Source organism: Bos taurus, chromosome 25 (genome assembly GCF_002263795.3).
Source record: "Bos taurus isolate L1 Dominette 01449 registration number 42190680 breed Hereford chromosome 25, ARS-UCD2.0, whole genome shotgun sequence".
NCBI lineage: Eukaryota > Metazoa > Chordata > Mammalia > Artiodactyla > Bovidae > Bos > Bos taurus.
In genome coordinates, this window is record NC_037352.1 from 21,921,749 (window position 1) to 21,943,821 (window position 22,073).

Sequence of the window (22,073 nt, forward strand, 5' to 3'; positions counted from 1 at the left end):
ACTAGGTTGAGAAGAGCAGGTGGGCTGGCCTCGGAGGGGCGGGAGGAAGACCCACCCGTCGGTATCCCAGGTCTCTCGCCCGGGCGTTAGGAAGGCGGGGGTGCAGCAGCAGCAGAGGAGCTGTCCCTTCAGCACCACGGACCTAAAGCCTGGTCGTTAGGCAGGCGGAGGCGGGGCAACAGGCGGGGAGCTGTCCCTTCAGCACCGCGGACCTTTGCCCTCCGATGAAACCTCTCGGCCCCCGCCCCAGGACTGTCTTTTCTCCAGTTTGAGCGGGGGTGTCGGGAGCAGGCGGTGAGCTTTCCTGGGAGGCTGGGGAAGCAATGAACACTCTTCTCAGCGACTCGCCTCCCAGCAGTGCTATTTTTTGCCATCCGCCCTCACCCCCAGCACACGCGCTCGCACACACACGCACGCACGCACACACACACACACACACACATAGCCCTCTCTGGATTTCTTTGCCTTGAGTCTCCCGGGGCTGTGAGGAGCTAGGCGCATCTCAGATTGAGCTGGCAGCTCCAGGCTCCAGAGCCATGCCCTGCACGGACCCTCATCCTTACCAAGCTCCCGAGGAATGAAAGGAAACCAGGGACCCTCAGAAGGCAGCGGTGATGTGGACCAACCCCCTGGAGCCTGCACCCTTCCGAGGGCCATAGGCGACCGAGGGAACTGGAGAGAGCTCCAGACAGGAAAACCCAGCTTTCCCAAAGTCCCTGTGGATGCCGACAAAAGGAGACCCGAATTTTTGGAATAGCCTGTCCTAGGTTACCCAGCTGCAGAGTGATTTTTCCCTCTGGCATTGAATCTCCCTCTCCAACGCCCAGCCGTCCAGAGTACCATGAAGAATTATGAGGATGTGTGACAGAGGAGTCCAGATGTTGATCACTACTGTGGGAGCCTTCGCAGCTTTTAGTTTAATGACCATTGCAGTGGGCACGGACTACTGGTTATATTCCAGAGGTGTGTGCAGGACTAAATCTACAAGTGATAATGAAACCAGCAGGAAGAATGAAGAAGTAATGACCCATTCCGGGCTGTGGAGGACCTGCTGCCTAGAAGGTATTTACTAATTCCTCTCAATGGCCCCAAACAATCCAGTTTCTGATTTTTTGCTATTCCAGTGTGTGGTTGGGGAGACAGAGGCAGTGTTGGGGAAAGAGGATAGTTCGAATTATTGCCAAGAATTTGCAGATGTCCAGACTGTTCCAAGAAAGACTAATGCAGTGTGGGATGAAAGGGTTGGGTCTTGTTGGTCGTTTTTGGTATGAGCTTCATGAGATGAGATTTTGTGGCTCTCCGGGAAGCTTCTGCAGTTGAGAAAAGTCTTCAAATCTAAGATCCCCAGGCATATTGTGAACTACTTTGCTTTGATCTCTGGCTTTAGATGGGGTCTCTGGCTCTGCTTAAATTGCATTTCAGTGGGGAAGAGGTGACAAGAGAGGAAGGGAAGGAAGGGAAAGCAGCAGGGGGAGAGAGAGATTGATTATGACCTAGGCTGGCATACTCTCAGCTATTTCCTGATTTCACACCATAGTCTTATCAGTTTAACTTCTGAGTTTGGTCTAACTAGATATTTTCATGAACTTCCATTGCCAATCAGTTCCAGACTAACCTATATGAACCTCTACATGCACACACACACATATTTTATGAAAACATTAATACATATTTCTCCATTTGGGATCAAAACAAAACTGAAGTCTAGGTATTTAGTGTCCACCTGTCTTCTTTCCTAAAGCATTTGCAAAGCCAACATATATTTCTATGACATTTGCATAAGACTGATTCTCAAGAATCACAGCATACCACTTCTCATTCAAAAAATTGAAGATTCATTCTAAATTACAATGAAGAGGACTAACTAATTTTAGAATGTCAAGCCTGTCTCGCTATAAACTTGCCTTCAGAACACCAGAAGTCACTCTGGATGTCAGTAGGAGTAAATTAAAAAATAGAGAAGGAAATCAAAGCTCTTTAGAGACTGTGTGCCTGAGGGGAAGGAACTGGATTAGAGGGGCAGAAGGGAGTTTTTTCAGGCTTCTGAGGAATCTGTGAAGCTTGTCATAGTGATGAGCAAGGAAATCTGTGTTTCCTGTGTGCTTTCCTTCCCTGCCTGCCATTGGTTCTCCATGCCTGCATTCCCACAGGCTGGCATTTGTCAGGGCTTCTTGAGAAGTTGCATTTACGTAAATTGCTTAGGAAATCGTGCTATGACATCACTTGCTAGTGTAATATTGCATCATTCCCTGGCCTTCCTCCCATGATCTGACACTCTGAACAACTGCTCTCCTGACTGTAGACTACTAGAGTTGATTCTGTTTCCACCGCAAATTTGCAACTGGTGGGAAGCCCAGGTAGGAAAGGATGACTTTAAATGCAACAGGATTACTGCACTTGCTGGCTGAAGACCTTGGTAATGCCGCAAACTATCTATGTGACCTTGGCTAAGACATTTACCTATCCAACCCTGAGCATATTAATCTGGTAGATGATTAATTTGGGATAGGTATTCATGAATTAGCACTATCCAAGGGTCTTATTATAGCCAATGTACTGACAGAAATTCTTTCCTAAACTTTGACAAAAATCTGATATCTGTGATTATTTGTAGTCAGATATGGTGAAGTCATTTACCTTAGGGAAATGCCATAATTCTCTTTCCAATGTTAACAATAAGGAATTGAGCCATCTTTATAAAGCTGCAATTTGGTGGATGTTTTGGTGTCTATGTGATTCTAAGGATGACATAAAAAAATCTGAAGTGGCTTCCAAGCCAAAATGGCATATAGGTAGACCATGTTTCATTTATTTCCAAATTTTCTGCCTCTTTGATGTAAATCTGGGTATACACAATTAAACCCCAGTTTTGGCCTCCCTCATTAGGTCCTAAAATTCCTGAATCCTTGTTCAGAATTTCTCAACTGATGGTTTCACTTTTCTCCAACATCATGTCCTACACCCACAGTTTGTATAAGGAATTGGAATCCCACCCAGGCATTATGTGGGCTTAGTGGGAGAAGTGAGGATTTGAATCAAGAAGAAATTGGATTATCCTAAGATATGTTCTTGGTCAGGTGAATTCTTCTAAGAAAATTTTCTTGCAGTCTCCTTGCAATGTGACCCAGGTATTTTGTTTTTTACATTTTTGAAGTATTAATACAGTGAGCTGCACAAACTTTAATGAATCACAATGAAATTTTAGCTATGTGTTCACCCATATAATCAACACCAAAATAGGCCTAGATGAAATCTGAAGCTAAGATTTTCCTTCATGCAATGAACATATCAAGTGTTCAAGGAATTTGCAGGAGCATCTGCTTTATGCACAGGAAGACACATGCAGGAGGCAGCATCCATCTTCTGCTGGAATGAAGGTGTACAGCCATCTCCTGCTCCATAATCTCTTGTCTTCCAAAGCCTCAGCATCTTCATTTTACTGGCCCTTTAAGTGTCAAAGGATAACTGGGTGGGAGAGGGCATCCATACTTTTTTAAGAGTCATGAGAGAATGTGGCTATTTCGTACAAGAAGGAGAGAATGCTCCAGAGGGACATGACAGCTGTCTGCAAATATCTGAAGGGCTGTCATATGGAAAAGAGGCTCAAAATGTTCTATGTGGTCTCAAGAGGATAGAATTAGGAGCTAGAGGAAAACAAGTTTTACCTCAGTATAAGTAACTCCCCAATATGTCATAAGAAGCTTTCAGAGGTTATGAGTTGTCTACTACCAAAATTATTCAAGTATAAGAAAACTACATTAATTGTTTCCAGATTTAACTAGTCATCAGAATCACATAGAGAGCTTTAAAAAGTAGATAATAAGGCCCCACAACTAGGTTTTTGGCCTCCATGGGTCTGCGGTAGGTCACTTGGAATCTTAATTTTCTGAAAGTCTTCCAAGCAATATATGTTAATGCCAAACCACGTTGAGTATTTACAATGGGTCTGGGAATAACCATGTGTGTTAGGAAGGATCACATCTCTCAAGTGAGAGAAGAGATGTTTCCAGTTTTCTTTTCTGTAACTCAGCAGAACATCATACATATTTAGCACTTATTATGTGCTAGGATTGTGCTAAGAACTTTGAAAAACTAACTCTTTCATCTTCAAAGGCTGTCAGGGTGGTGGGTATATGTATTAGCCTCATTTTACAGATGAGAAAACTGAGGCCTGGAGAAGTTATAGAACTTGCCCAAGGTCTCATACCTAAACTCAGCAGACACTACTGCACCTAAGCCATGTTGCTCCACCTAGCCCTTGCTAGAGAACATTAATTCATGCTCCAGAGGATAAGTTGCTACTGGTACAAATATAAGCCTGTGAGAGAACCCAAACACATGGGTTTTTCCATTCAGAAGCCCCAGATCCCACCATGCTTGTGCAGCATCTGCAGGGGTGTAGGAGCCACCAGACAGGCAAAAACTCAGAGGCAGTAAAGGACACTGTTTGAATGAAAAACCAATCAACCTATGTAGAGACACCCACACTGAGAAGCCAGAACAAATGCCTGACTCATTAGCTGGAAAGCACGCTAGGCATTCACAAGGCGGTGCCCCGACCTGCTGTGTGCTCTCAATGGCGGCATGTGAATTTGAATGAGAACATGTTCAATATGTGATTCTCTCATTAAGAAACCTCTTGAAGTTGTAGATATAATCAAAGGGATGTGTTTAGATAACAGAAAGACCACTGGCTTAGTAGGAAGGATGCTACGAGGTGCTAATCACATTCCTATCTCTAGCAGTTGTGTATGTTAGTACACGCAGCAGTTGTATATGTAAATTGTGTATGTTATTTCCTCCTTTGGAACTTAGTTCACCCAGTTCTAAAGAGAGAGCTTCAGGTAAGATTAGTAAGTAAGTAAAGTAGCTCTGTCGTGTCCGACTCTTTGCGACCCCATGGACTGTAGCCTACCAGGCTCCTCTGTCCATGGGACTTGCCAGGCAAGAGTACTGGAGTGGGTTGCCATTTCCTTCTCCATCAGGTAAGATTAGGAAGAAACAAATCCAAACATCCCTGTGGACTAGGCAAGTGATGTAAAGTGTGAAGCAAGTATTTCGCAGTCCTCTTAGCTCAGTTCTATTGTTGTGAGAAGAGGAGTAACACTGCAAATGAGCTGTCCATGGGATTCTCCAGGCAAGAATACTGGAGCGGGTTGCCATTTCCTTCTCCAGGGGATCTTCCCAACCCAGGAATCGAACCCGTGTCTCTTATGTCTCCTGCACTGGGAGTCGGGTTCTTTACCACTAGTGCCACCTGGGAAGCCCATGAGAAGATATCCAGTAACTGAAACTTGGCTTCAGTGTGGTGGCAACAGAGAGTGGTGGGGACTGCAGCAAACTGGGAACAATTGCTATGTGGCTTGAGTTGATTTTCACTCTGGGAAAATGGATCCCAAACTTGGCCCAATGCTCCAAATTTTAAAAAACCAGATGTTGAATCGTCTGACTTTTAAAATGTGGGCAACTGGCTTAACTTTTTAAACACACAGTTCCAGCCAAACCAAGCTCACTTTATGCCTGAATTTGCCCTGTGGGTTGCCTTTCGAGCCCTGAAAATGATCTAAAAGGCCCTTTAAATCCTAATTTCTGATATTTTCCGTAATGAAGTTGTCCTTCATTAAGCGAATTATCACTTTTTCAACTCATTAAAAAGTTGCTACTAAGAAAAACAAAAAACACTTCGGATTTTAGAATAGGGAACTTAAAATTATGAAAAAGAAGTTCAAGAAACTGATGTTTCTGCTACAGATGGGCCTGGATGATATCAAACATCTGGCTGAAAAACTGGAAAAAAAATTAGCTGGTCATTAGAAGTTCTCCCATATTTCCAAATCTCCAGATGGTTGACTTTTTCAGCCAGATGGGGTTCCAGCTTTATTTATGTGTTCAGAAGCCTTCGGGGAAGCTTCAAAGATGTGGTTGAGGACAGGGATGGGAGAAGGACATGAGTACTTCCTATGTACCAAGCCCATTCTAGGTGCTTTAACCTATATTAATTTACAATTTTCACATCTCCTGTCTGCTCCCCAGTAGAATATAAACTCCATAAGGATGGAGATTCTTGTCTACGGGGGGCACTACTATATCCCCAGAGCTTAGAAACAGTACCAAGTAGACCCTTCTGCTCCTCTGCCCTAGATTAATGCTGCACCTCCCCTTAAATGTGGGTGCAGAATGCGTCTGAACTCTCTTTCCCACTCCTGACCTTCCTTGTTCCTTTCTCTCCACTTTTCTTCCTTGATCTTAAAATCCAAGAGGCAGACAAAAGAGAGAAATGGGATGGAGGCTTAAGGCAGGATGGGAGAGACTGACCATGACTGTGTTTGGGGGCAGGTTAGGATTTGGGGAAGTGGCAGAGGCTGAGGTGTGAGCATGACTGACATTCAGCCAGAAGATGTTTATATAGCTATACTAGATGTTAAAACATGGAAATACTTCCTTATCTGTTGATAAATAGTATCTGTTGGTTCCCCTTACTGATGAATTCAATATAATTTGACATGAGCTCTCTGTGTATTTTAAGAGAATTATGTTTTTGACAATTTGAATGGTATACTCCAACACATGAAAGTATCCCCAATAAGACCAGTCCTCACCAAAACCCCACCACTAGCCCTTCCTCGAACCACTCAAACATCCATTAGATCCAACAAGTAAAAACCTGGCCCAGCAGGGCCATCAGGATCGTGCTCCAGGCCTACAGAAGCATCAATTCAAATTGGCTCATCTTATGTCCTACTGGTGGTTAAATATTTTTGGATCTTACTCTTAGCTATGCCATTCTTGATGGAAAGAATTCTCTTTTTTCTACCTCAAATCCAGACTTCTACCTTCTGACTGTAGCATTCTACCCATCTGAGAAAGTAGATAGCTCAGATATACTTTTTGCTTCATCATTTGAGATGTTATCTCTGGATTGGAATAAAGACAAGTGACCTGCAATCCAAGGCTGGGTGATCCATGTGGGCTAGTAGCGTGGATGATTAGTGTGAGTTACCAGCACATATGGAGAACAGCAACAACAACAACAATGTGGGCTAGTAGCGTGGATGATTAGTGTGAGTTACCAGCACATATGGAGAACAGCAACAACAATAAGAAATCAGGCAAAAAGATGGGTATGCCCTTTTAATGTTTAATATCACAGGGTAGTGTCTGACAAGCTTACGTAAGTGGTCATCTAATTCCCTGGAAGTGTACCTTTGTTTGACCTAGCTTTTATTATAGATTCAGGCCTAGCTATATAGTTAAATGTTTACTTGTAGAAAACTTGGGAAGATGAACATTTATCTTTTTATTCAGTGGAGGTACAAATAGTTTCTGTTCATTAGAGGAGATAACTCCAAATGTTGTGGACAATTTGCCCATTCCCTAGGACATTAGTCAGTTTTATATATAACTTAACAATATTATTTCAGTTTTTTTCATCTAAAAAAGAAAACATAACATCTTTCTTTGAGCCAGCTTTGTCATTCTGCTGGTTCCCTTCACTGATGAATTAAATAAAATTTGACATAAGCTCACTGTGTATTTTAGTAGAATTATGTTTTTAACAATTGAACATTCTACCCTAACATGTGAAAGTATTCCCAATAAAACCAATGTTTCTGAGATTGAAAAGAAGCCTACAAAAACTCCAAGATTGATTTTTTCCCCCTCATTCTATGACCCTGCCGAGAGCCCATTTTTCAATATAGAAGCAAATGGGCCTTTAATAATTTATGGAAGATCCCAAAGAATATTAAATAATAGCAGGGGCTTTGGGGTCAGGTAGACCTGGTTTCTTACCTGAATCCTGCCATTTTCTGGCTATACGACTTCAGAGATTGCCAACCCTCTGAGCATGAGTTTCTTTACCTGTACAACAAGTAAACAAAAGTAGCAAGTACTTTCACCTGTTTCTTTCTTAGTTCTTAATTTATGTCTTATGGTTCCTTCATGCCTCTAAATAATATGTTGACTAGTAGTCCTTGATTCATGCGTTTTAGACAAGATGCATTTTCTAAGACAAATGATTTTGCTTTCTTAAACTACTACCCTTCCTTCAATACTTTTAGTTTCCCAATAAGTTACCTGTGGCTTCCAAGAAGAATCATTCATAAAGCCTGAGGGCAGCTGGCATCTCATTCCTGGACTGGATACTAGCTGAGGCAGCATGACTGCTCATCTGCTCATGTGCACATTTTAGCAAGGAAGTCAGAAGACAAGAGCAGGGCTGAGAGAGAGAATGGCAGTGGGGCGGCCTGTTCGGAAGGGAGAGGTCTTATGAGTTGAGTGGATCTATGGTGGATACCTGAGAGCTTATGCCATTTTGTTCACATCCCACCCAGGAGAATAGCCAGTTAGGCAAGTAGACCCTAGACAGGGCTACATGATATTCAGGAAGATTGCCCTGCAGTCTGTTGCCCTGCACAGGGCTGCCTGGCCAAGGGGTCAAGCAGAGATTAAGAGTCAGTCCATGCGCCATTCCCCAAACCACACCTGTTGATCCAGAACTGAGTCTATCCAAAGGGAGGCAGACCTTTAAAAGCATAAGGGTTCTGTATGGGGCAACTGCAGGTCCAGCAGCATAGGGCTATGCATTGCCAGTGATGGGAGCCACGGTGGGATGGCAAAGACTGACCAGACTCAGGTATCTCACATCAGGGAAGGAAGTTGCAGTGGAAGGTCCACAGGGCCTCCAGTAACTAATGCACATGCTTCTAATGGGAAGTCAATGTGTTGACTCCTGCATGCAGAGAATCTGACCATCAGTGTTAGATGCAGGAACAGTAGCAATGAACAGTAATGCTTTGCAAATCCACCCGCTAAATAAAGTAACATTTTGGCCTTTTTTCCTTCCTGTTCTTGGCCACAGCATACTGAATTTACTCCCAAATGAAAGAGGGAAGAGTAAGGAAATAGCTTGCAACCAGGTATGCAGTTGCAAGTTTTAACAACCAACAGTGGCTGGAAAGTTATGAAATCTGCCCAAAATATCACTAAGAAAATGAGGGATTGGACATAACACAGTTGAAAGCCAAAATAAAACAGTTGCCTCATTATATGCCACTTAGTTGAGACTTATCAATAAATAGGAAATATGTCATCACGCTTTGTCTCTAAAATTCTAAAAGTTGAAAATTCAGTGATGTACTATGTAGGTACTATGATACATAATTATATTTCAGGAGTTGGCAAATTACAGCCAATGGGTCGGATTTGGCCCATGGTTTATTTTTGTGTAATCCAAAAGCTAAGACTATTTTGTACATTTTCAAATGGCAGAAAAAATTAAACAATATCCCCAAATATTTCACAATACATAAAAATGATAAGAAATTCAAATTTCAGCATTATATAACTCTTAGTGTTGTATATTTTTAAATTATGGAAATTTGTTTTCTTTCCTGTTATGTTAATACCTATATAGTATCCTCAATTTTGCTGCTTGGCCTGCAGAGCCTAAAATATTTACTGTCTGGCCCCTTAAGCAAAAGTAGTTTGCCAATCCCTGCTACACCTCACTGCAGAGATATGTAGGAATCTACAATAACAATTTATTTCGAGAAGTACCCTTTGTATTCCCAAGAGTGTTGAATTTCTTTCTTTTTTCCTGGTACTACGTTGCCTTTATCATAGACTGTTCATCTGATCAGGTATTCAGGTATTCTGTCCTCTCTTCTTTCCTGAAGAACTCTCATTTAGTTCTTTGCCCAGGCAGTCCTTGTCCTCTTTCTGAGCCATGAAAAGTTTGAAAGAAAGTCAACGAGATCTTCCCCTCTCTAATGGTATCTAAGGAAGACAGCCCCTGCCAAGGTATGTAAGGAAAAACATCTGTTGGAGCCGGCAAGAGAAGAAAACTTTGGTAACCTGTGTTCTGGTGGCTATGAAGAAATTAAAAAAAAAAATCCTAGAGGCAGACTGAAGTAGACTCAATCAGACATGGCTACTGGGTGAGTGAGGGTGAAGAAATTATGTCCACAAGAGGCAGCTGGTATTGAAAATCTAGACAGAGCTACTCATCCATATAGTTCCAAGAATAAGGTTCATATGATTATGAAACTCTATGAAAAATATTATATGAATGGGCACTTTTTTAGAAGTAGTTTCATTCTCCCAAAGTGTTAAGAATCAGTAATACAGAGTTTAGGGCAGAGAAGAAACCTGGGTTGATACTTAGGATCATCTAGGCATAGGTGGTAATTGAAGACACAAGAGTACACAAGAAATGGCATAAAAACCCCAGATGACTACAAAGAGGGAAACTGACAGAACCCCTCTAAGTAACATTAATACTATGGGGCAAGGATCAGGAAAAAAAAAAAAAAAGTGAAAGTGTTAGTTGCTCAGTCGTCTGACTCTTTCTGATCCCATGAACTATAGCCCATCAGGCTCCTCTGTCTACGGGATTCTCCAGGAAAGAATACTAGGGTAGGTAGCCATTCCCTTCTCTAGGGGATCTTCCTAATCCAGGGATCGAACCCAGGTCTCCTGCATTGCAGGCAGATTATTTACCATCTGAGCCATCAGGGAAGCCCCATGGATCAGAGGAACTTGTGAAAATTTAAAAACAACAAGACCAACAACAACCAGAAAAAAAGAGAACTGAAGAGGAGAAAGAATTCAGGATTTAAATACCATTTTGAAGTCTACTAAGGCTTGCTCCAAAACGATGCAAATGAACAGAAACATCTGGTGCTAGAAGCTATCTGGCTTAGATAGCTCCTAGCAAGATGGAAAGTCAACATCAGTAGGCTATTTCCTGGGTTTGTAGGTCCCACAAAAGGGCCTGCTTCCAGGATAGGTCTGCCCTTCCTTCTGGGATTGGTAAGCAGGTGAGATATCAAGGTGGACCCTGGAGGATGCTTCTAAGGAAGTTGCTGAAGGAGAGAATGGGTCATGAGAATTCCAGAAAGAAGTGCCAAGGAAATAGTAAAATAATAATTAGCTAACACTTAATGAACACCTTCTGTGCACGAAGCTATGATTACTGGAGCAGATTGAGCGTTCATTTAGGGGCTAACTCCTGAGCATTTATTTATTTATTTAACAGACACATGCTTTATGCCAAGCACTGTTGTAAGTGAGCACTTGACAAACATTATTTAATCCTCATGCATTCTTCCGAAGGTAGCCATTACTATTCTCCCCATTTTACAAATGAAGGGATGCGGACCCAGAAGGGACATGGTTAATGAGAGGCAGAACTGGAATTCTGATCCCACCCTGTGTTGCCTTTCGTTACTGTACTCTACCTGCTTGGCCTGCTTGGCAGAGGATGAGATGATGGGATGGCATCATCGACTCAATGGACATGAGCTTAAGTAAGCTCTGGGAGTTGGTGATGGACAGGGAAGCTCTGGCATGCTGCAGTCCATGAGGTCTCAAAGAGTCGGACATGACTGAGCAACTGAACTGACCTGCTTGGCTAAGCACTTAGTGTAGACAGAAGGAACTGATTCTCATAATAGCCCTGGGGACAACCAGCAGGCCTCTCCCACCAATAACGACACTGAGGCTTGGACAATTGAAGATCACCAGCTAGGTGGTGGCAGGGCTGGGACTTGAACCAGAAAATTCACCCTAATCTCCACACTGCACTGTCTTAATATAAGATTCAAGGCCTGGTGGGCTGGGCTTCTCTAACCTTCCCACTCCTGTATCCAGGAGAGTTTGATGTTAGTCATGGCTCTGAACCATTCAACAGATGGAACTGTGGTGAAAAATAATTAACCCAGCCTTTGCCAACTTTTATTACAAAACCAGAAGCAAGATCAAGGGAAAGATATGGTAGAGCTAGTGAGACTGAGATATGGTAGCAGTAGGTTCTGAAGAAACACCACCTCTGAATAAAAGGTAAGTTGAAAAAAATTAAAAGGCAACACCAAGCATTTGAAATAAGAGCAATGTTTCTTTTCCAGAGTTTGACTAGAGGCAGATGAGTAAACTATTAGAGACTCTTGCATCCTCTACCTTAAATTTGTGGTGTTTGCAAACTTAAGAGTGCCATTAGATTCATGGGTGTCCCACTTCCTGAGGACTAGACTTGGGCACATCATTTATTTGACTTCTTTGAGCTTTACATTCTGTGTCAGGCAGGAGGAGTCAAGGTGTCTGACTTGGGTAACTCTGGTACTTAGGGTCTGCAGCCTGGTTCTCACGCAGTACCCAAGGCCAAAGACATCTTTGAAGAGCACCTGAGTCACACCAGACATGCCAAAGACTCTTGTACCACCAGCTCTAGCTCTTAGTGACCTTGGGCGTGAGTAGGCTCACAATAGGCTGCTGAGGTGAGCTTGGGGCAGCAAGACTTAACACCATCAATCCAACTTTTAATTTTCATGTTGTAAGAAATACTATCACATGTTATCTATCACATATGCTTTTTGGAGAATATGTAACATATAGCATATATGTAGCATATAACACATGGAGCATGTGTAACATATAACATATATAACATATAACATATGTCTCCTCCCTTTAAAATATTTGCTAATTTATTTTTGGCTTCATCAAGTCTTACTTGCAGCATGCAAGATCTGTGTTGTAGGAGGTAGGCTTCTCTCTAGCTGTGGCACACAGGCTCAGTAGTTGTGACGCATGGGTTTAGTTGGCATATGGGTTCTCAGTTCTCCAAGCAGGGATCGAACCTGCATACCCTGCATTGCAAGGCAGATTCTTAACCACTGGACCATTAGGGAAGTCTCCCGGACACTTTATCCACCACATTTCCCTGAACCACTGCCTAGAACAAGAGCCTGGCACACAGTTGATGCTTAATAAATATACATTGAATTTATTGCTTGTGAGTAAGTAATTTCATTACCTTGAGTTTCTCTGAGTGAATCCATGCTAATCCCTGACAATCGTTGTTCTGCCATTAAGTGCTTACAAACTACTTTTAAAATAATGTATCCTATAATCCCTGCCACAATGAATGGTAATTCAACAGTCTGTGTTTTGAATAAGTCTGACGTGAAGATCTCAATATTGTTTGTCCATAGCTCACTTTCCATTTTTTTCCCCTCAAAGATGATCCATAATATTTTAACCGTCTCATTTAAAATTTCCCTCCATATCCTGGGTGCAAACTTGGGGAAGGAAAAAAGAAAATACATGTTGTGTGAGACATATTGTGTACAGATCCGGCAGGCACTGTTTCTATTCCTTGTGCTTCAGATTCTGTATATATTTGGTTACCTGCATATTTAGGAAATGGAATTTCCACCACTCTATATTCTGCAGCGTATGCTATTCAGCATCATGCATAGCTGCCTTGGAATACAATAATACCTACCTGTTAAATTAAAGTGACTCCGAACCTCATGGGTAATAGCTGAGGTGTCTTCCATCACCTCATCTATTACAAAATTCTACTGTCACCTATGGAAATTGATTTTGGCATTGAGCCATTAATACAGATGCATATTTACAACAAACCATTCTGACCCTTTGCAAATCACAGGACGGCAGAACCAATTAGCTGTTTATCAACTTAAAATGTCTTAAAATATGTACTACCAAGTAAGTCCCGGCTTTTCAAAATATTGCTTTTCACCAAAGATGAATCTGGCTTGCAATCAAAATGCCTTAAGTGTTTAGAGAAAAAGAAAAAGATCAAATCAACAGGCAATGATGTTAATCTGAGTCAAAGGCCTGCTGCACAGCATCATAATTGCTCTTTTCTGCTTTTTCACTCTGTGCTGAGTGATGGCTTAGCTCTGAGCAGTGGGGAAATGGCAGGGGTTGGGTTCTAAGAGATAATAAGGTCTGAACCAAGGAAAATTCATTCTGGGCCACCCCCAAAGATGATTTTCCAGTTGGAGTCCCTGGGGCTGAGCATAGGAAATGGAGAGTCTTAGCCCAAGACTGTGGACTTTCTCCAATCTCTCTTAAAGCAGGCAGAAGAATGGGGTGGGGGAGGAGTGTGAAATTGTAAACAGCATGGTCAAGGTCAGCTTCCCTGAGAAGGTGACATTTAGCCCCAAATCTGAAAGAGGTAAGGAACCAAGTCAGGTGGGAAGAACGTTCCTGCCAGGCAGAAGGAACAGCAGGTGCAAAGGCCCTGAGAGGGGAGATGCCTTGGGTGTTTAAGGAGCAAGGAAGTCAGTGTGACTGGACAGGATGAGTGAGGAGGAAGAGAGAACAGGTGAGAGAGATGGAGGTCGGAAGGAAGTAGTAAGAACTTGGACTTTGAGTGAACTGGAAGCCTTTGGAAGAGTTTTTAATTAATTTACTTCTTTGGCTGTGTGGGGTCTTAGTTGTGGCACACAGGATCTTCGGTTACAGCACATGGATTCTCTGGCTGTGGTGCTTAGGCTCAGTAGTTACAGTAGGCAGGCTTAGTTGCTTCGAGACATGTGGAATCTTAGTTCCCTGACCAGGGATCGAACCCACATCCCCTGTATTACAAAGCAGATTCTTAACCACTGGACCACCAGGAAAGTCCCTGAAAGAGTTGAATCCCAGGAACGACATATTCTTGGATTTGCTGTGTCTGAGTCTTCTCACCTGCATTATTTGCTGCTTGACAGAAGGAGAACTTTGAACTGTGACCTTTCTTGCTTCCACCAGGCAAGAACTTCAGCTCTAACCTTTAAAACTTTCATCCCACCTGGTCCCCATGCTTCTCTAAGACTGGGCACAGTGGAATAGCATCTCTTCAGCCTCCTCTTCCTTCTTCTCCTGAAAACAAGCCACGGTCCCTCACTGTTTTCAGCATCATATTTCTCACTGTGAGGAAATGGGGTTTAAATGAAATGACAATGATGTGGAAGTTTCTAATGCTTTCCGGATCTTACAAAGCTCTTGGAGTCATCATTCCTGTTGGGTAACCCCTTCCTGACTCACAGATTATCCCAGTCAGGCTGGCATCTTCTCCTGTGCTCTGGTCCCTCTTCTCAGCCTGGAGAGACAATAAGACACTTCGAAGTAAGTGGTTTGCATTTGAGGGAACCTCCAGTCTGCCTCCTGCTCTGTGAGGGCTTATTTAACACCTACTATGTGCCAGACACTGTTCTGGGTGCCCAGGATTCAGCAGAAAATAGACAAGTCCACAGTTGTGTAGGAAAGATGCTGAGTGCACCTAGATGAACAGTTCAGGATTCTCCCAGGACATAGACCAGGGGATCCTGGATTAGGCAGGGGGACTATTCACTGTCACAGCAATGATCTCTTAGGGCTTGTGTGTCCCCAAGGTGCCTGGCCTACAATATGTGTTCAGAACACATTTGTCTAATGCACGAAGAAACTTGTGGAGGGCACACAGAGGAGAGCTGACCTCTGCCAGGTGCTGGGGGCTGGAGTAGAAATGAATTCAGAGCCCGTGGCTTTTTATCCTTCAGCAGAGGGGAAAGAGAACAGAAAAACAGTCTACCTAAAGGTCCATGGAGACTAACTGATGACACATCTGTCTCTTTTTCGAAATTCTTTGAACTTTTTAAAAAACAAATAATCTTGGATATTTGATTTTTGTCACGTTCTTTTGAGTGGCATATTTTTCCTATTGTATTTTCCTAATTAAAACACCTTGAATATAAAAGTAATAGAAAAACATATCCTCAATATCAACTTTTAAAATAAAATAGACAAGGCAAGTTTTCCCCTGGGCTCTTACAGCAATCTCATCCCCTTACCCCCAAACTATTGCTACTTCAGTTTGATGAATCTCTAATAAATATTATTTCCCTTCTTTTCCGGTCTACCATGTCAAGAAGATTAGAAAGCATATATTTTTCTCTTCCAGTTCAAATTATTCATAATTTACTCAAAAGCTTTAAAATGGTATCTTACAATTTATTAAGATATTTAATCATGCACACTATTTTTAAAAATCAAATCATACAGAAGGGCTTTTAATGACAAGCATGTACTTCAGGGGGCTTCACCCCTTCCCACTTCAAGTACTACTCCTTAGAGCAAGCTTTTTTAAAAAAAAAAAAACATTTCTGATTCAGTTCCTCTGGTGGTTACATCCACATCTCTAAATAGTATGTTTCTTCTTTGATAAACATATCATAAACATTTTTTGATTTATAATCTATTGACTTCCTGCCATAATAGGCAAGGATTTAGCTAACTCACTCTACCCTCTGTATTGATTATCTTTCTAATTTCTAAAAATAACATTAATCTTCATTTCTTTTTCCAGCCACCTTGGGAAGAACATCTTTGCTTCCCACTTTGCAGAATGAGGATGTACATATACCCTCCTTCCTACCCACCCATGTCTGTCAGTTATGTTTGGACTTTTTCATGGTCAAGATTCACTCCATTTGCATTCTATTCTATAAATATGCTAATGTCTTCCATGCTGGGGCTATAGATTGACTCTGGAGTTTGAAAAACAAATGAACATTATTATGATTATGTAGACAATGTTTGATACAAAGCTAAGTTGTTTTCTAGGATTACATGTTTTTCTTTATGCTTTCAATGTCATTGCAATCTGAGTCATTCAAAGATAAATGTCCTTATGGAGTCTCCTTTCTAACGCTCAACTAGTTGTTCAAAATCATGCCATATATTATTTGCTACAGTTTTCATTTTTCCTGGAGTTTCTGATTGACTCAAAGAGTTTTCTAACTGGTCATTTAAGAGCAAAATTAGGCTTTTTAAACAGAAGCCCTGTGGCAGGGAAAGGAACGTTTTGGAAAAAATCACTCCGCCGTCTTTTTTTTCCTGTTTCCTCAGTACAGGGTAGTGGTTAAGAACTCAACTCCTACAGTTAGACTAGTTGGGTTCAAATCCCAGGTCAACCGCATACAGTTATATAACTTTGGATGTGTCCACTCATTTCTATGTGTGTTTCCTCATCTATACAGTGGTGATTATTACTCATAAGGTTGTTTCAGGGATTTAATGAGTTAGTCCTTGTATAGCACTTAGAGCAGTGCCTGGCACACGGTAGTACTAACTTGGTGTTGGTTGTTACCACCCTCCTGTGATAAACAGATCAGACAAAATCTGCCCATTGGCACTGTTCTGCCAACAGCAAGGACTCGCCCAGGCTATAGTTACCACTGTACTGTTAGTCCCCAAGAATTTTCAGTCTTGGCTTTCCTGAGGCAAAGCCAATGATATAGCTGATTGCAGACCCTATCAAGAAACAAAATTCATGATTTTTGGTGATACATCTTGGACCTGATTCCTTTCATACTGGTTGATGTACATGGTCAAAATGTCGGGGAATATGTATTCTAGAATATCCCCCAACTGAGCCACAGTGAGGAACCATTAGCACTTAATACATAACAGTAGCAAAGTGCATACTGAGTACCTGTATGCATTATCTCCCTTAGTCCTCTCAAGAGCACTATGGGGTATTTATACTCACTTTACCAATGAGCAAATGGGCTCAGATGGCAAAGAAGCTGCCTGCAATGCAGGAGACCCAGGTTCAATCCCTGGGTCGGGAAGATCCCCTGGAGAAGGGAATGGCAACCCACTCCAGTAGTCTTGCCTGGAGAATCCCATGGACAGAGGAGCCTGGCAGGCTACAGTCTGTGGCGTTGCAAAGAATTGGACATGACTGAAGCAATTCAGCACACACATGCCAGTGAACAAATGGAACTCAGAGAAGTAACTGTTCAGATTCTCACAACTTGTGAGTGGTCGTAGAAGTGAGATTGAACTCCGGGTCTTTTAAATCTGAAAACTGATATCCTTAAGGCTGCTGTCAAGAGTCCTCAAAATGTCTTTTGTTAACTACGGAGCCTCCCAACATCATTTCATGGGGTCTGCAGAGTCAAAACTATTTCATAGTGATAATAAAATGTGATTTGCCTTTTTCACTGTATTGACATTTGCACAGATGATGCAGAAACAAAGGTGGAGAACACTCCTGGAGTCTGGAATAATGGCAATACGCCAAGTGGTTCCAGGTGTCACAGTGTTCACCACCGCCACCCACTCACAGTGAAAGGAAGTGCTAGTTTCACTTTGTATGTAACAACACGGGAAGGACAGGTAAAGTACTTCCACCATAAACCAAAGGCCACCGCTGGTCTCCAGCAAAGCCACTTGTGCCACTGAGGTGCGAGCTGAACTAGCTGCTTTTCCCCCACGAAACACCCTATTTACTTGAAAGGATGACTGACAGGCAAATTATGGTTATTCAGACTTGGGTATTTGGCAGACATTTTCTCGAAAATGAGCTAAGTGAGCCTGTCACTTCAAGGAAAGCAACTGACAGTGTTTATTGCCAAGGAAAAAAATTCAAGGTTGCAAGTAAAATTACAATTTTGTTTCTATCTGCCCCCATAAGTGAATGCAATTTTTTTTCTATTTGTAATGAAATGTGCCAAATTTGGAAGGTTTGTATAACTCAGTGAGCTGATATTTCCCAAGTGACCAATGCATGATGTTAAAAATGATCCCTGAATAAATGATTCATTCAAAATACAGGATTAGAAAGACCCATGGATTTTAATGTACTAGAGCATAAAAAGTTAATGCATATGTTTTCAAACTCCACATTGCAACTAGCCATTAAAAAAAAAAAAAAACTGCTTGATGAGTTTTGGCGTACTATCAAAGGAGATATCCGTGATCATCTTCAAAGGCTATTCAAATTCATTGATCTTTGCAGAGCACATATTTGTATGAGGCTAGGTGTTCTTCATATATTTCAACAAAACATTTGACAACAGATCTAATGCAGAAGCATATATGAGAACCTACCTCTTTTTTTTTTTCTATCAAGCCAGACAATAAAGAGATTTGCAAAAATGTAAAACCAAATGCCACTCTTCTCACGTTTTTTGTTTTAGAAAATAAAGCTATTTTCATATAAATATGTTATTTATGTTAGCATGCAATTGGGTCTATCATTGTTTTCAAATGAATATGAATTTTTCTGAGTTTTATTTTCTAATACAGGAAATACTGTTAGATTTAATGCACAGAAATATCTCAATAATGTGCACAAGTGTAATAGGAGTCCTGAGACCAAAACACACCAGAATCTCTTTATAGATAAACTTTTACTCTTGTTGACAAACTTCAAGTGGTCGAGGAGAGAAACTAAAGAAGCCATGTTCACACTTTTGTCAGAAGCTTTCCTTCTAGTTCTGTCTTTTCTTTTCTGCTGGGACCTAAAACACGGTCCCTTGGCACATTCTGGTCTCTCTGTTTTTGAGTCCTCTTTAGTTGCAGCTGAGCTCAGCCATTGTTCGCCCATCACTGGGATGTAAGAGGCAATGTGAGATTCCAGCAGGCACTGAAAGAGGTGTCTTTGATTAAAATGCAACCCTGCTGGTATCAAGTTTGACAGGGCCTGAAGGATTCACCGTGTCTTGTGTCTTTGTTCACAAACACTGACAAAGCTTAGCCATGTCCTCACAAAGAAGGGAAAGCTCGGGATTTGTGGTGTGATTCCTTACATGTGAGACAAAGCAGAGGGCAGGGAAACTGAGCTGTGAGTCCTCAGGATTCTGTGGGTAAGGATTTAAATTGATAAATTGTCTGTCTTCTACCTCAAAGTAAAGGAGACCATGTGTGAGGATGAAAAAATTCAGAAATGGAAGGGACTACTGGGACAGTCACTGAACAAATATTTCTTGTGCCCAGTCCTAGTGCTAGGCACTGGGAAACAAAGAGAAGAATGGGAAATCAGAGGGAGGCTTGGGGATGCTTCCAGAAACGGCTGTTCCTGTTTGCGTGTTGTTTTACCAGCCCCACATCCACCCCACTTTTCTGGTAAAAGTACTCTGTTTTTCTTTTCGGGGTTACCATGTCACCCTATCACTCTGTCCTCTGTCCACATGATTTGAGAGGAACTGACTCCAGCCTGGCCCTCTGGATGAGCATGTGACTCAGGAATGACCTTGACAATTATAAAAAATTTAAGCTAAGTAGAGGTTCTCAATATGGTATAATTTTGCTCCCCATGGGACGGACATTTGGCAAAGCCTTGCGACATTTTTGGTCATCACGACTTGGTAGGAGTGTGGGGGAGTACTCCTGCATCTTGTGGCATCAGGGGATGTTGCTAAATGCTCTGCTATGCACAGGAAAGCCCCCACAGTGGAATTTTCTAGTTCTACGTGTCAACAGAGCGGGGGTTGATAGCCCTGATCGAAAGATAATAGGAAGACATTGAAAGGTTTTAAGCAGAGGAGTAATGCGATGTGAACTGATGTTTTTAAAATTATAGTCGGGTGTCATGTGGCAACAGATTTTAGAAATCAAAGAGTGGAACAGGGAGCGGGTGCGGGAGTGCTATTGCGATAACCCCGGTGAGAGACTAGAAGTTTGGAAAGAAGTTTGATTTGGAAATAAACATTTGCAAATCATCAGAGGCAAAGCATAGAGACTTGGATGAGAATAATAGCCTCCCATAAGGCTGTGAAAAAGAATAGAATAGAACCAAAGACAGAGCCTCTGGAATCACCCATGTATGGCGTGTAAAATAATGATAATATCTAACATCGTCTGACAGTTTATGCGCCAGCCACTATGCCAAGTCATTTACGTGATCGCGTTTAATCCATTTATCAAAGCTTTCATCACCATTCTACAGATAAGAAAACTTAGGCACAGAGAGGTTAAGTAACTGGCCCAAGGCCACACAGTTAGCTATTGTCCAAGAGAATTAGAACTAAAAAGATATGATCGTATCGCTTTCCCACTTAACTACCAAGCTGCCTCCCTGGTCTAAGAATTTTCCAAGATAAAAACTACAACTCTCACAAGAACTGAAGGATGAATGTGAGTTAGAAAATGAAAGGATGGAGCAGTGTTCCAGGAAGAGGAAAAAGCACATATGGATGTCTGGAGGCTGGCACCACAGAGGAACTAAAACACTCAGTAATGGTTGCAGAGAGGTACACATTCATAGGTGGGCCGAGTGCACAGAATGGCAGGGGCCAAGTCATGCAAATCTGGGGAGAGTGTATTAGGTTAGACTTTATCCTGGAGGCAACAGGAATCCTTTGGAAAATTTAAAGTGAGAGTTGGAAAAACTTATATGAGGTATGTTCCTGGTGGTCCAGTGGTTTAGACTTCGTGCTCCCAATGCAGGGGGCCTGGGTTCGATCCCTGGTCAGGGGAATAGATCCCACATGACACAGCTAAGTTCCTGCCTGCTGCAACTAAGACCTGGCACAGCCAAAAAATAAATAAATGGATGAATAGTAAGAAAAAAAAATCTGAGATGATAAAGTTTTCATTTTTGAGGCCCGTTGCGGATGCAGTGTGGACAGTGGATGGGAGAATAGAAGGCTAGTTAAGAAGCTTTAATGCAATAATCCAGGAGTAATGATGGATTTCCCCTATTGGTGATGGGGAATCACATTACTTTGGGAGGTGTGTAAAAGCTAAAATCCACAGAAGTTCCTATTTGTTGCTTGTCAATTGTGAAGAAAAATAAAGTCAGGGGATTCTTGTGCTTCTGGCTTCACCTTCGGATGAGCAATGATACCTCTTACTGATGGAAATTTTGAACAGGAAGATGGTGAGTTTAGTTTTGAACAGGTTGAGTTTACAGCTTCTCATCTAACATTCAGCTGGGGGCATTAAGAAGGTCATTGAATACACTCATCTTGATCTTGTAAGAGATGTCTTGTCTAATTACTTCTCCATGTATGTAGCTAGGCTTTTTGATCAGAAAACAAATGTGTACCTTCCAACCTCTGCTAATTCTAATAGAGTCACTCTGGACAGGTCATTCAATGAGGTTCTGCGTGACAGATTAACTGATGTTAAAAGTCTGATTTCAACAGCAGGAGGTCACTGCCAATCTAACTGGGCACAGATAGAGTTTACTGGGTCATGGAAAGCAAGTAGTGTAAAACCATTGTTTCAACCTCATCTGCTTCCATTGCTGACTTATCATCTGATTTGGGGTGAACATTAAAGAATCTTTTCATAATGATGACCTTTTGAAATTTGAAATGATGGTTTCTGGTTAATTTCCATTCCAGCCCTGGGGCTGCTGCTTGAAGGTCATGAGCTTGAAGCTCTTGACTTGTTTCTAGCCCCATGCTCTCAACCAGAATTGGAAAAGGGCAGTGTTGTTTTTATCCTTTACATGCCCATCATTTGGATAAAGGATTGTCATACATAATTGTGTGACCAGACACTGA

General features: G+C 41.9%; 1 protein-coding gene across 1 annotated transcript in view; it reads left to right on the plus strand.

Moving 5' to 3' along the window:
* Nucleotides 1-430: 430 nt before the first annotated feature.
* The window catches only part of CACNG3 (calcium voltage-gated channel auxiliary subunit gamma 3), a 100,704-nt gene continuing 79,061 nt past the window's right edge, over nt 431-22,073 (plus strand). Inside the window, 1 exon segment of the mRNA NM_001078014.1 lies at nt 431-1,062. Within this exon segment, the coding sequence (NP_001071482.1) occupies nt 852-1,062 (211 nt within the window). The 5' untranslated portion in view covers nt 431-851.